The 15,692-nt window shown below is 36.6% G+C and overlaps 1 protein-coding gene across 4 annotated transcripts in view; it reads right to left on the bottom strand.

The window, feature by feature from the left end:
• LOC147384729 (E3 SUMO-protein ligase SIZ1-like) overlaps positions 1-15,244 on the bottom strand; it is a 34,530-nt gene extending 19,286 nt beyond the window's left edge. The window contains exons 1-9 of one of the 4 annotated variants that reach the window (XR_015172440.1): positions 15,099-15,199; positions 14,897-14,993; positions 14,701-14,779; positions 13,138-13,218; positions 11,914-11,956; positions 9,313-9,391; positions 8,824-8,986; positions 7,759-7,883; positions 432-500 (exon numbers count right to left, since the gene is read on the bottom strand). Coding sequence is in view for 1 of the 4 variants with exons in the window: in XM_086424834.1 (XP_086280960.1) it covers positions 432-500; positions 7,759-7,883; positions 8,824-8,986; positions 9,313-9,391; positions 11,914-11,956; positions 13,138-13,218; positions 14,701-14,724 (584 nt within the window). In the remaining 3 variants the exon portion in view is untranslated. Of the gene's footprint in view, positions 1-431; positions 501-7,758; positions 7,884-8,823; positions 8,987-9,312; positions 9,392-11,913; positions 11,957-13,137; positions 13,219-14,700; positions 14,780-14,896; positions 14,994-15,040 lie in introns of all 4 variants that reach the window. The other 3 variants (XR_015172439.1, XR_015172438.1, XM_086424834.1) reach the window with 3 other exon arrangements.
• Positions 15,245-15,692: the final 448 nt, after the last annotated feature.

Below are 15,692 nucleotides of genomic sequence, written 5' to 3'. Positions count from 1 at the left end.
CCACATCAGTCCCAGGTGCTCAATTTGTGCAGTATTTGAGGTGATGGCAACCCTCACCTTACAAGCCGGTTTTGTAAGGTTGAGTTAGGCCCATGGACCTTAATATGGTATCAGAACTGGATCACCGTTTCTGGATGTGCAGAGGTGCTTCCCAGGCCTTGTACGTGGTGATCCCACGTGAGAAAGGGAGTTAGAACAATAGTCCCACATCGGTCCTGGGTGCTCAATTTGTGCAGTAATTGAGGTGAAACCAGTTTTTTAAGGTTGAGTTAGGCCCATGGACCTTAATAGTAATATCACAGCCCTAAATAAAATAGCAACGCCATTATTGTGCAGCACGTGCATCACTCGTGCCCCACACACTACATAACTTTACAAGTTAAATTTTATCATTTTTAAATAGAAGCACAATCAAAAAAAGGTGCACTCACCCATCTGTTGGAAGATTTGAAGCAGTCAACTTCACAGGAAGTAATGGATGTGACACTGCCACCCAAAAACTGTATATTGGAAAAAAAAGAGTCACCATGTACAATAAATTCTTAACTTCCCAACAGAATAAAAGTAACAAAATAATAGAACACTTAAATCATGACATTTGATACTTATACGAGCACAAAAAATTAACAACATTATTCAGCAAAAAGAACAAAAAAAATATTATAGCATTAAATATTGTACTCCAAAAAAAATCAATTTATACTACCGTCTAGTAGTTAGTAGTTAGTAGTAGTATCTGGTAAATAGAAAGATTCGTATTTGAATATCAATAAACAATCTTTTCTTGTCCTAAATCCAAGAAGATGATTCATTTTAAATACCAATTATAAATGGAGCTCTATATAGCTTGTAACTAGGAAGGAAAAAAATTATAAATAATGATCATTGAAAAAGATGGGAAAGATAGATTGTTTGCAAGGTAGATGTGAAGAAAGCATTTGATCATGTTAACAAAGATTTCCCTAGCTAGAGGAAATGGGTATGAGTTTGTATCTCTTCGCCATCATTTTCCATTATTATCGAAGGGTCTCCAACTGGATTCTTCAAGAGTCCGAAAGGCCTTAGACAAGGTGATCCTTCTTCTCCAATACTTTTTATAGTGGTGATATAAATAAGCATTGAACAAGTTTATGATGAAAGCAGCTGAGGGGGGTGTTGTAGACTGCTTTAGAATAAATGAGGATGACATTTTCACAAATCATCTTCAATTTGCAGACGATTCTTCATTTTCCTCTCTCTCTCTTTCTTTTTGTGTGTGTGTGTGTGTGTTGTTTTTTTTTTTTTTTTTTTTTTTTTGGGGGGGGGGGGGGGGGGTTTGGATCTCATGCACAGTTGAGATATTTGATATGTTTTCTTTCTTGCTTTGAGGCCATTTCAGATCTGTGGATTAACTTTTCAAAACAGTAGATCCTTGGGCTTGAGGAGGTCAGATACATATGGGAGTTCACAAACAATTTGGCTCGCAAAGTAGGGCATTTTCATTTATCACATACGGTTATTTTGGAGTTTGGGCAAGCAATGATCTGTTCTCTTCATGTCCTTAAAGTGCAGCGTTGAATCTCCAACAATTGGTCAATTTCAGAAAGGGTATTCATTTTAAAAGATCGGGAGAGGTGAGAGAGTGAGTTTTTCGAAAGATTTTTGGTGCGAGGATTCTTCATTAAAAGCAAACCTTGCTAATTAGTTCTCACTTCTCATTGTTAGACAAGAAGGGTAGTGTTATCAAGTACTTCCTGGTACTAGACGCAATGGAGCTTATCATGCATGAACTTCCACAGAAATTTTAAATGACTAGGAGTTGAATCCCATTGTTAGTCTTCTATACCTCATAGGTGAATTTCCTAGCCTTTAGTTGGGATTTTCATTAATTCTAAAATGGTGTACCTTCAATTTGCGGACGACACCCTAGTTTTCTTGAATGCGACTTTAGATCAAACTAGAAGACTCGGTGGTTTGGTTTGTTGTTTTGAAGCAACTTCGGGCAGTCCGATAAACATGAAAAAAAGGAAGGTATATGCGGTTGGAAAGGTATACCTTAGTGTTGCGGACCTTCAATTTGCGGACGATACCCTATTTTTCTTGGATTCGGCTTTAAATCAAACTAGAAGACTCAGTGGTTTGGTTTGTTATTTTGAAGCAACCTAGGGCATTCTAGTAAGCATGAAAAAAAAAGTAAGGTATTTGTGGATGGAAAGGTGTTAAATATAGATCTTCTACCGGCTTCATTGCAATGGAAAGTTCAGAGCCTCCCCACCTCGTATTTGGGCCTTCCATTGGGAGCTTCTTATAGAAAGAATGAGCAGGAAATTAGCGCCTTGGCAAGCTAAGTACCTTTCAAAGGGCGACAAGGTGACCGTTATTAAAAGAGTTCTCTCTAGCATCCCCATTTATTTCCTTTCTTTGCTACAGTTGCCTAAAAATGTGGAGTTGAAACTAGATAAGATGATTAGGGATTTTCTTTGGCATGATAGAGAAGGACATCGCAAGCATCACTTGGTAGGGTGGAGGGTTGTGACTAAGACAAAAGATAAGGGAAGGTTTGGGATTAATAGGTTTGGGGTGATGAATTCGACATTCTTGGGCAAATGGATTAGGAGGTTTGGTGTGGAGACAAATAGCTTTTGGAGGAAAATTGTCACGGAAAAATTTGGAAAAAATGAATTTGGGTGGGAGTGTAGAATTACAAGCACCTTACGATCGTGGAGTTTGAAAGGGTATTCTCAAAGTGTTATCGGAGTTTAGATTGAGGCCAAGCTTCAAAATAAGTAAAGGAAAGACAAAGTAAGATTCAGGGAACATGGTTGGTGTGATCTTAGACCTCTTAAGATTGAATTGTCGTTGCTTCATTCTATTTCCACGAAGAAAGGTCAACCAATCACCAGCTTCGGGAATTGCATGAATGGATCTTGATCTTGGGACTTTGGATTTCGAAGGGGTTTTAATGATTGGAAGTTCAAGAGGTTGGAAGACTTTTTAGTCGCACTTACTCAGTTCATATTGAGGTAGAAAAAGAAGATGACAGATCCTAGCAAGAAACTAAGGACGGCATATTCTCGGTGAGGTCGTTCTATAAATCGTTGATTGGGGCTAATCCATCGCATTCCCGGAGATAGCAATGTGGGGGCCAAAAGTACCCTCTTTTTTATCTGGACGATTGTCTTGGATAGGATTCAAACGATAGCTTTCCTGATGAAGAGGGGCCTTCGGACTATTAACTATTGTGTGATGGATTACAAGGATACAGAGTCGGCAAACCATCTCTTAATTCGTTGTAAGGTAGCACAATAGGTTTGGTCCTATTTTTTGGGTTTATTCGGGGCTTCAATCAGCTCTCCGACCACTAGGCGAGATCTTTTTACTTCTTGGTTACATGTTGGACGCTCATTCGAAGGTATGAAGAGGGTGCTTTGGACCTGTAGATGATGCAAATTAAATGGCTCCACGTTTGTACCACGTAGACTGATCATATGTGAGGTGGAAAAGCAAAGACAATGGGAAAAGGTTAATTAAGTCATTTCACTTTCATTTTCTTTATAAATAAGACATGGGGCTGACTTCACCAGGAGGACTCTATTATCTCACAAGGAGGCTCTTCCTCCTCTTGTTCCCTCTCTCTCTCTCAACGTAATTTTCATATATCGAATATCTTGTAATAAGAGGGCTCTCCCTCACATGTATTGGAGATTTTGTAATACTTTCAAGGATGGTGAAATGGATCTTCATAGCCCAGGGACGTAGTCCAGATTTTTGATGAACCCTGCGAACAAATCTTTGTATCACTCTCTCTTTCTCTTTCCATCCTCTTCTCCTTAATATTTACAAAACGCTATGATCACGTCGTCGAAGGTGCCATGACACACTCAAGTATCGATCAAAGCGTCATTGACCCAATGTGTCAAATGCCATGACCATAAGAATGTTTGTCGACGGCTAAAAAATATTGCCAACGTAATACCAGCACCAAACGGCCATAAAACATGGTTTAAGTGGTGGTAAGACTACCCTTAGTGCCATTAGGCACGTGACGTGCACAAAGACCTTATCCTCCACGTACATAGTACATAACCAAAAAATTGGGTATCAACGGGAGCTTTACCCACTTCGCCATTTGTTGGTGCTTGTGGAAGGAGCGCAATGGTAGGATCTTTGAGGAGAAGGCCTCGAGCAGTCCAGATCTTATTCTTGATGTTTTAGGTGTCATTTTCTTGTGGTAAAAAATGTATGATGAGTTAAAAGTGGTGTTTTTTGCAGATTTTATAAGGAGGTGGGAATGGGTTTGCAGCAATTCGAAAGAGTAGCGTCTATACTGTTTTTGCGTGATTGGCCATTTTAACCAGTCTCGCTCTTCTCTTATTAATGAAATTGTTTACTTATCAAAAAAAAAATTATGTACCTTGCATGAGCTATTTGTTTAGTCAAAATTCTAACAATAAAAAAAAGTGGGGAATTTAATCAATTTCCCGTTCATGGTAATTAGGTTAGAGAGGTGAGGTGTAATTTTTCTTCTTCATACCGTGTATTGGATTACTCTAGAAGTGTGGTGAATTATTATGCAGTATGTGGGCATTTAGATTTCTCTTTAAATGCCAGTTCATTTGATTTATGCTCCATTTTGCGGTGTGTTGGGGAATTTGGAAGAAAGGGACAATTGTATTTGGAAGGAAAGAAACAGGGATCTGTTTAGTTCGTAGAGTTGTACTCTTGATAGTTAGACTTCTTAAGTTCAACTTCTGCAAGTAAAATAGGAAGTGAATTAGAACTATAATGGTTGGTTGAATGTGAGATTCACCCTGGAGTTGCAAAGAACTCCAACTCCATTACTTTTCCAATTTAGATTGTGCTTGGACTAGATGGTGTTGATCATTCAATATGTTTGGTGGTCAGTGATACAGATCCATGGGCCATTAGTATGATTTATCTATTTATTATTTGGGAAATAAAAGATGTTTGATAGAGGGTTGGCTTTGTTTCACTGTCGAGGAGTGTGGTAAAGATGGAAAGAATGGTGAGGGACTTCTTGTGGAACGATAGAGATGGGAAGAGAAATATCATTTGGTGAATTGGAAGGTTGTTTGTGCTCCGAAGAAAAATGGGGCTTTGGGTATAAAAGGTTTTCAGTTATCGAATGTGGCTTTGCTTGGGAAATGGTTATGACATTTTGAGAATGAAAAAAAAAAAAACAAGTTTGTGTAGAAGGGTAATAAAGGCAAAATTCGGTGAAAAAATGTTTGGGTGGGAAAGTGGGGAGGGGAAGAACTCATATGGTCGTGGAGTTCAAAAGGGTATTGTTAAAGTCAGCCAAGAGTTTAGGAAATGGATTAGGTTTAGAATGGGTTACGGAGAACAAATTCGCATCTGGGAGGACTATTGGGATGGCCAAACCCCTTTTTCTACGCAATTTCCCTTGTTTTATGATATCTCTGCTAAAAGGGACTTGCCAGTTTCTGCCCTTGTGACTTGTGAGGGGATTGTGACTTCGTGGGATTTGGGTTTTAGGACGGTTTTCAATGATTGGGAAATTCAGGAGTTAGCGGCGCTTTCCTACAAGTTGGACCTTTTGAGTCTAAAACCTTCAAAGAGCAATTTTTGGGAATAGACTTGCACCAAGGAGAGTAGTTTCTCAATGAATTATTTTAGGGCGGCTCTTGATCCTCACGGGCATGGTTGTTTTCTAGTCATTAAAATTTGGGGGGCTAAGGTCCCTTCAAAAATCTCTTTATTTGCTTGGCTTGCAATTTCCAGTAAGCTTCTCACCTTGGATCATCTTATTTGTAGAGGCTTCATAATTTCAAAAAAAAAATTTGTCCTTGTTACAAATGTGGGGAATCCATTGATCACATTTTTATTCATTGTTCCTTTGTAGCAATTGGTATCATTTTTTGCAGTTGTTCAAAATTAGTTGGGTCTTCCCAAATTATTTGTAGTCCTTGTTTTTGAGCTAGAGTAAGGTCAGTTTCGCTAGGAGGAAAAAAATTCTGTGGGACCTGCTACCTTTTGCAATTTTTTGGGGCATCTAGTTGGAAAGGAATAGGAGAACCTTCTCAGATATTGGAAGGCTTTTTCAAGACTTGATTTTGAACATGGTAGGATTGTTTTATTGGTGAAAGAAGATGGTGCTTTGAGAGGGGTTTTCTTTGAGGAGTTAGTATTTAAGTGGGATGTGTTATGCTCATTGTAATGTTCTTTGTTGTTTTACCACTCTCTCTTCTTTGTACTTTTCTCTAGTAGGTCATCTCAACCTCTTCATTAATATATACTGTTTTGCCTATAAAATATATATATATATATATATGGGTCAGGTTCAAGGGCCATATGAGAAAACTTTCGTTTTTCAAAATAAGGGTTAGAGGTTTTGGATTGAGCTGATTTTTTGCAAGGATGGTCACTATGATGAGAAGATCATCCTCACAAAAAATCAGCTCAATCAGAAACTTCTAAATCCATCAAAAGTGATTTACAAATTAGTGATAAAAATTGGTAAAAAATCGACAGTCCACATTCTAAATCACTTTTAATGGGGTTAGAAGTTTCAGATTGGGCTGATTTTTTTTTTGGATGATCTTCCCATCATAGAGATCATCCTCACAAAAAATCAGCTCAATCCAAAATTTCTAACCCATATTTTAAAATTTTATTTACCGTCGAAAGTTTTCTCATATGTTTTCTCATATGGCCCTTGAACCTGACCCTATATATATATATATATATATATATATATATATATATATATATATATATATATATATATATATATATCGGATGAGCAAGCTATCAACTCTCAATTAATAAGAAGTTATGACGCTCACCTAATAGGTAGCAAGTTGAACTCCTTAAAAAATGAGTTACGAAGAGTTGGAGAGTTCCAACTTCTTCTTTTTTTAAAGTTAACTTTTTGAAGTTGGGTGTTCCAAACACATGCGATTATAGCTACAACTAACCCAACTTTCACCCAACTCTCTACTTCCAAACAGATCTAAAATGTAGAGAAAATAATCTTGAATATCAAATCATTGCTTTTTCGATGGTCATTTATTGTCAATGGTTGTAAAGGGCTCTATTTTGAGGATTTTGATTTTTGGTGGGAATTGATTGTTTAGGGAACCCCAATTGTTTCTCTTGTTTATATAGCCTTTTGTGGGACATTTTAACTTCCAGGTTTAATTTGCTTGAGATTCATCCCTTCAATACAATTGTACTCTTACTTGACAAAAGAAAAAAAAAGGCCGAAAAGGGAAATGGTGCATAAGATTGACAACTCAGAAGTCAATACCAATTTGCAAAAAAAAAAAAGATGATAGGGGAAGGGAATGACTGAAAACAGAGGTATAATTTAAATAAATGGTGAACACAGAAATATATCCCAAGATTGGAAGTGCTTTGTTAATTAAGATCACAGTTAGTGAAATTAGATCTATCGGTGCAGAATCCAACAAGCCAAATAATCTGCAGTAGCTTTAAAACAAAATCAAATTTCTCTCATACGAAAAAATACTATTTTTTGGAGGAAAAAAATATAAATAAATATCATGAAGTTCCAAGACATCACAATATGAACCATTCAAAGGGACAAAATATACTGACAAAGCAATGTAAAGTGTAAACACACAATTAACTGAAACATGGCATGCGACTAAAATGTAAAATGCGGTCCATTAGAAACAATATTATGGGCCGATGCAAGAAAGAAAAAGTTTCCCATGTTATTTATATACTTATGAAAATTTGTTCAAATACCAAAAGAAAAATTATGGAACATACGGATCTGCTCGAGTGAGTCGACATATTTCACAATAAAATTGTTGAGGTGGAACACCCTCCATGGGTTCCTCGGGAATAATAACACAACTAATGTGTTGCTGCACATGACATTGTGGATCCTCACACTGCAAATAACAAATGCAGATCAATAATGCAAAAAAAGTAACATAATGAAGGCAAAAGCCAAAAAAAGAAAAAGATGACTATAAGATAAATTACAGACAAACTTAAAAGGTCAAACTTAACAAAAATTAAAATAGAAAAAGAGGCACACCAAAACAACTAATTCAAACATACTTGATACAACTGTACATAGCATTAAACTTGTGAGGTGGGAGGTGAAAAGTCAGTAATAGGTAAAGCAGATAATTTCATTATAAAGACATATAACAGCAAAAGACAAGATTGTTGAGTGTATATTCTCCTCCAATCTTGGGCGTGTCATACCCCAGTTGAGCCACGTGACCCTCTTATATTCATAGTTCTCCCCCCTCTACAACAGACCACTCTTTTGGAGTAGTTGATTGGTTAACGTGGCACCAGAGCGCTAGGTTCGTATAGGTCACGGATTCGAATCTTTCCACCCTTATAGTTGAAGGGGAGTGTTGAGTGTATTTTCCTCCACTCTCAGGTGTGTCATACCCCAGTTAAGCCCCGTGGCCATCTTATATTCATAATTCTCCCCCTCTCCAACAGAATGGTCCTTTGGAGTAGTTGGTTGGTTAACAAAGACAAGGGTTACACTCACATAGAAGACAGCAAAAAAGAACCAAAAAAACAAGCTAAACAACATAGTGGATCAATGAGACACATCTGAACATGAAATCTTCAAAACACACCCCTTTGAATTCTAAGTGCAAGAAAGGCAAACCTAAGAAACATTTTTATTTTATTTAGCAACGGACTCTATCAACACCTTCATTTCTTAAATAAAAACTTAAGGAAAAAACGCTTCGAGTACTAAAAAGAGTAACTACTTTCCAAAAATGTCCAAACCTCAAGACAGACAATAAATCAATACATGTGATGAGACCTAAAAACAATGCCCATTTGCGAGAAAATTACCTGAATCATCATTTCAGTAAGCAAGGAGCTTCCACAGGGACAGCGGACCTTCACATCCAATAGCAAAGAATCACAAGGTTCCTCTTTAAACTTCACATTTTTGATATCCGAACCACTCTGTCCCTTTGATGCCAAATCAGTAGTCCCGTGAACCTGCATTTTTCTGGCAGAATGGACAGGAAAAATTAGCAAGCATTTGAAATAACAAAAAAGGGGAAAATGTTATTCTAGAAAGGCATAAAAGCATTAAAGATTATAGAGTTTAAAATAAAATAAAAAAAGGAACAACAAAATAAAAGGAAACACATTTGCATAAACGCAGAAAAGTTAGCTTAGTAATTGTTCATGTTTCACACTGTGGACAAAAAGATACACATTACAGACAAAAAGAAAAAAAGAAATGAGAGAGAGAATCCATAATTCACAATATTATTTAGGCCTTCCTATCTTGTTATGCAGCATCTATTTGAGAAATGAATATAAAGCCACCTGTAAGCATCATCAATTATTTTTGCTATTCCTTCCTTTCCGATAGAATTTTTCTTCGTCCAACCAGGCATCTTTGAAACTGCATAAAAAAGTTCACATGGAACATTAATTATTATTTAGGTCCAACCAGTCCATAGTTTCAAAATTCAAAGGACGGAAACTAAGTCTAGTGTGTCATTTTTTTTCTACTGAGACCAATGGCCACTTCAGCTTCTGCATCGTATAACTGGAAAAAGTTCAAAGATGATGGAACGGAACAATACACGTCCATTTTTTAATTAAAATGCCAGATGTAACACCATATATCCAAGTGATAATGTTCATACATAATCAAATTCACATGCACAATACACCAACCATGTGGACATGCATATATGATACATATGTCAGAAATGTTAAGTAGCAATTAAAGAAACAAAATTCAGTTCACAGAAAACAAGGGAAAGGTAAGTGTCAAGACACTCGCGAATGATAAATAGTTGAGGATTCAGTTCTACACTAAGAATAATAGTCAAATGGCATAACATTGCAAACGAAAGAGGATCTAGCACCCGATATACACCGTAATACAATTTAAGTAACAAAATGGACAACATCAACAATCATTAAGGTGGAAGAGGAACACCAAAGATATCATAACAATCAGCATATCCAGCATAGTCTCAGACTAATATAATGTCCCCACCCTTGACCAAGTAACAATATTGTCCACTTTGGGTTTCCCCTCTCGGCTTTAAAATGAATTGTTACAAGGTAAGGGAGTAGGACAACCAATAGCCCAGAATCTCGAACGTTCCCCTGTCAATGTGGGACTAACTTCACCCCCCTCCCTGATATTCCACCCCGCAACCACGAGCGTAGTCACACGTGCCCGATCGACCACAGGTCCAGCCAGTACCACACCGGCGAGGGTGTGACATGAATCGTGTTCCACCATGTCATTCTATCCAAAGACATATTCTTTGTTAATACGCATGCCTTGAAATCAATTCTCACAACCCTAATCCACGTCGAAGAATGTGAAATGCACCAATCCGCTCCTACTCATCATCATTGCCATCAACGGCCATCATTGCACGTAATCACACCATCTCAACCAACTCACCATAGAACCACTCTTAGGTTCTCATGAATGAGCACATTTTATGGAAAACACCCTCCACAATCTCTACCTCCTTAAAGATAATAGAATGAAGATAATATAAATGGTCATTTTGGATATCTTCTAAACATTGATATTAACACCTTGTCTCTATGCATGCTTTACAAATGTTTCACTCTATGAACTGTCTTTCGAATTATTTACAACCCCAAAGCATCCCTTTGTTGATATTAACACCTTCATGCTTCTCGCTTTCATTTAGCTCTTCCCAAGTGTGATCAAACAAACACTGCATCTTCTTCTAACATATACCAAGTAACTTCTCTTGGGTTCTTGTCTATAAACAATTATGTTTATGATAATAATGACATATTGATTAATTAATGAAAAATAGAATCAGAAGCGGAGGCAGTAAAAAATAAAACTACTACATAACAGGAAAATTTTCAAAGTTGCCTCCATGAATAATAGTACACGATTATTAAAAAAAACAAGGTCCTCCAACACAGCATCATGGAACTTTTTCAACATGTTCAGTCATTTGACTAATAGTGGACGAATAGCAACTCAAATTCCATTATTGAACAACACAATCTTCAAAAATCTTTCTATTATGTTACAAAGCCTCCAATAGAAAGCATTAGGTTTCATCCTCCAAAGAATAGGAAACAATCAAAAGAATAAATATATACATACATACATACATACATATATGTATATAGGGTCGGGCTCAAGAGACAAGAAGATAGCCAAAGCTTTTTGTAAAATATGGGTTAGAAGTTTCGGAATGGACTGATTTTTGATGAAAATGATCTCTATGGTGAGGAGATCATCCTCACCAAAAATCAGCTCACTAGTTTACTAGTTGAAGAATCATAGACCGTCAATTTCTAGTGTTAATTTGTAAATCAAGGAGATCATCCTCACCAAAAATCAGCCGCCCATTCTGAAACTTCTAACCCCATCAAAAGTTGTTTACAAAAAAAACTTTGGCTATCTTGTTGTCCCTTGAACCCAACCCATATAAATCCTTCACAGAAAGGTAGCATCCTTCAATCAACATTTAATTCATCCATAACCACAGGCAAAAGATCCAAAAGGTCAATCTGTGGCAAACGTCCACCACAACTAGAAATTAAATTCCTCTCCAACAGTTCTCCTCACTCACACTATTTAGCTAGTTTCAAAACCCACTTTACTCATCAAAATAGATATGACGCTCGCGCGTGTGCGCGAATCAACTTGTAACAAACAGCTTAAAATTAAGACATTGGAACGAGACCTGATTAAGCATAATCCCAACATGTATTCTAGATCCTCTGAACTAGAGGCTGAAAATATGAAAAATAGTCTATTCAACATTAGAACCTTTTGTCTGTAAGCTAACATCAACTTAACAGATATAAAAATTGCAAACACAAAGTTATAATTAATAAATTCAGTCGGTTAACAATAATTCCATTCAACTTGAGAATAATAATAATTACTGCATTAGCTACCTGGATCATCAGAAAGCACCGATAAAATTCTGTCCATGAGATCCTGCATAGTATGAAAGAAAAACATATAATTTCAAACTATTTCCAAAAGGGTGAAATTTTATGGTAACAAACACAAACAAATCTGCTCCAACTACTGAATTTTCAGTGTCCGTACTTGGACAACTTTGGTAAAAAGATGCTATAGAAATTCTACACCAGGAACAACCAACCCTTCAGTTGCTACCTTGAACACCAAATGAGGATCAAAAGCATTTGTGCAGAACTCAAATGATGAATTGAATTCACAAGAACAAAGATGCTGGCCAAAAACAAACTACGACAAAACACACATGGAAAAGGTGAATCCTAACAAGAGTTGAACAGGGAACACAACATACGACAGAAAATAAATAGATTAACATAATACTGAAAGGAGGACAACAAGGGAGCCTAAAGGCCATCTTTGTACATCAAGGGAAATTTTCCTTACCCACCTCCACCCCCCTCTGAAAGACCATTGGTGTTTGGCCAGATGACCAGAACTTAGCTGCCAGAATGGTGTTTCATAGCTCACAGGTTGACAATGATAAACTCCACAGATATTGTTCTTTCAAAAAAATCGTGCAAATGAATGAAACACAAACCACTCAGTAGCACTGATGAATGGAAACAATAACTAACTTTTGGTTTTTCAAAAATCGAAACTATCCCGAAAAATTAATAATATTTTTTAAAATAAAGTCTTACTCAAGAGACCGTGGTCAAGGGGTCATGTCATCAGTTTTACAACACAGGGGTATGTCCGATATTTACCAAAACATGGGGTGTTGGTCTAAATGACTAAGTCTTCAAGAGGAGACTAAGGTCAAGGCCATCTCATTCGTTTGAAAAGCACAGAAGACAATAAGGCAACCTAAACCCTAGTTTTATTTCAGAGAAATGATGAGAAGATGGAAGAGAAGCAGATCAACCACCACCCAGGTACTCTCCCACCCACAGATTTCTCTATCTCACTCTCAGATCTCTCTTTCTCCCTCAGATCTGTCATGTAGATCCATGGATTAGGAAAAACCTTAGAAAAAATGATAGAATCTTCGAAAAATTTGGATTCAGGATTGTTTCGTCTCAGCTGACTAAAAACCTGACACGTTTCATACGAAACATTACCAAACGGATCTTTAAACCATGGCTACCGAGCTCAAGTAAGGATAAAGTAACATAACATAATTTCTGAATGCATACCTGCTTTTTTCCTTGCTTTGAAAGACCAAGCTGGGTGAGGACATCCTTGAGCTCTTTTACTCGGAAGTTTGTCAACTTACCCTGCATGGAGAGTGGAAGTAGTTTTAGGTCAGGAAAACTCCAATTAAAAAGCTCTTATGTTTGGGCAACAAATACATGCGACACCACCAGCCACTCACAGAATGAAGTGAAGCAGTAAACGTTCTGCCAACTGTTTTTTTTTTTTTTTTATCGATAAACCTTCTCCCAACTTCAAGTCCATTATTACAGCAAGAAGAAAGAATTCCACAAAGTAAATCAAAGCCTCTGTTTTGAACTTCGGGGAATAATTGGCTTGTTTGGCTTGGCTTGAATTACTTTGGGTTGGTTCAATTTATAGACCCATTACATTGCTTGATCATCTATCCATTTCAATACCAAGTATTACCATTTATGACTATACAATTATACTTCCCATGAAATATAGAGGAAAAGCAAACAAAAGAAAATAAACAATATAACTCATTAACCAGGTTAAAAATCTTTGTTTTACAGCTTATTGGGGGATGCTCGTGCCTATGGCACGAGTCATCCACTCGCATGCACATGTTCCTTTCACGTGCATGTGTTGAAGAAGAAGAATGAAGAACATACCTTAATCTGATTCGTTTAAGGTCTATTGAGAGACCAAAATGGATCTCTTCAACTTTTCAAGAACCAAAACAAATTAGAGATATAAATTCGAAGAAAAAAATTATAATGGTGGAGGCTAGATTTTTCCTCTGAGGCATAAAGGATAAATACCAGATGGGATTTCTTCCTTCTCCATGAATACGATTATATTGGAACTTTTGGTTTCAAATATCTAATTTTTCAAAAACGAATCCATGGTCAAAGTATTTGGAGCAAATAATAGTCAAGTGAAATTTCCCTGAATTTATCCCATTTTTAACTAAAGATATTTAATTTTCCTAAAATTTCATTGTCGATTACTTCACAAGACATTTAATCAAACCTGCACATGTGGCTTTCACTGAGTGGAGATCACCAATGAGGCCGCCATTTCATGTGTGGAGCCACCAAGGGCCAACATTCACAGGGTCAGTGGCATCACCAATTTTTTAACAAGAGAATAACAACCCAATGAGTGTTGATACCACAACCTCAAAAACCCACCTTCACCTACTAATTACTTACTCTCAAAAGAAAAATTCACATATATATACATTTAAATCCCCATAAAAAACATGGTTTAAAATATTGGAATGTATCAGAATATCAGAATGTATCGGTCGATAAGTATCGGTATCGACCAAGTTCGATACAAAACATTGACTCCGAAACATTCATTGTTTCGGGAATGTATTGGGTATGTATCGGTTCGTATCAAATGTAAATACCATATCGGTTTTTTCATTAACAGAAACATTCAATCGATACAGTATTTTAAACCAAGATGAAAATAACACAAATACTGAAATACATCAACATGACTAATTTACAGCAACAGAAGTGGCAAACCAATTCACACATAAATCATAATAAACCCAATATCAACTAAACATCAAAAATTATGGGAGTTACCTTGCAACTGGTTACCAAGTCCATCTTCCCAAGTATCCAATAACTAAAAATTCGCCCCCAAACACAAACAACGCTCGATCTAGAGAAAATTATATCAAATGAGAGAAAAAATAAGCATAAATGACATTAAAGTAAGCGAATTCCAAACCAAAACACAAAAACACAACAAGAAAAACATCAAATGAGAGCGATTAACTGTATCAACTATCAAACACCCATAAACATCGAAAAAAGAAACCCTAGAAGTACGAGGAATCAGAAGAGAGGACGAAACACTTATGATACACAGATTCCTGTAAATAGATATAAGAATTAAGAAAGAATGTAAGAAACTACGCACCAAAACAGTAAGAACAGATTCGATAGATTGAGAAATAGATAAAGAGAATTTGATCAACCTTTCTTCGAAGAGAAATCGATCATTCTAGACTCTAGAGAGGTTTCGACTTCTTTCGTTCTGCGGTTTTTTTTTTTTTTCGTTTTTTGGTCCTTCGTTTTGACCGAGTGGCAGCTGAAGCGAGACCCACACTCTCATTGCAAATCAAAGGTCCGGACGTATCACGACAATTCGATCGAGTTGAATCAACACATACGTCCGGGTATTGTTCCAGTACTTTACTTCCAATGTAAGGTGTTTTAACTTTAACTCATAACACTCTTCTAAACCGTCGGATATTATCATACTATATCATAACACATGGACCTTCCTGTCCCTCCCCTCGTTAGCTATGGATACGACAAAAAATTGAGACATTAAAATTTTGAGTTTTATTCAATTTTTTGGATTGTAAAAACTCCGTCAAACATTCATTAAATAGAAAATATCAGATGTATGTTGTGATTTGTGAAGCCTGATAGTGTTGATCAATGAGGAGTTATTAGGGTATTTATATTTCTCATTTTTTGTAAAAGGGTCTAATTTGTAACTAGGAGCTTTCCTTCATAGTGGAATTGTTGTGATCTGTGGACGAATCTCAATCTAGAGGGAATCA

The sequence above is a fragment of the Akebia trifoliata genome, chromosome 15, assembly GCF_017979445.1.
Source record: "Akebia trifoliata isolate Shusen 1 chromosome 15, ASM1797944v1, whole genome shotgun sequence".
NCBI classification, from domain to species: domain Eukaryota; kingdom Viridiplantae; phylum Streptophyta; class Magnoliopsida; order Ranunculales; family Lardizabalaceae; genus Akebia; species Akebia trifoliata.
The sequence above is the reverse complement of the archived record's forward strand: the minus strand, read 5'-3'. Positions and strand labels throughout refer to the sequence as shown.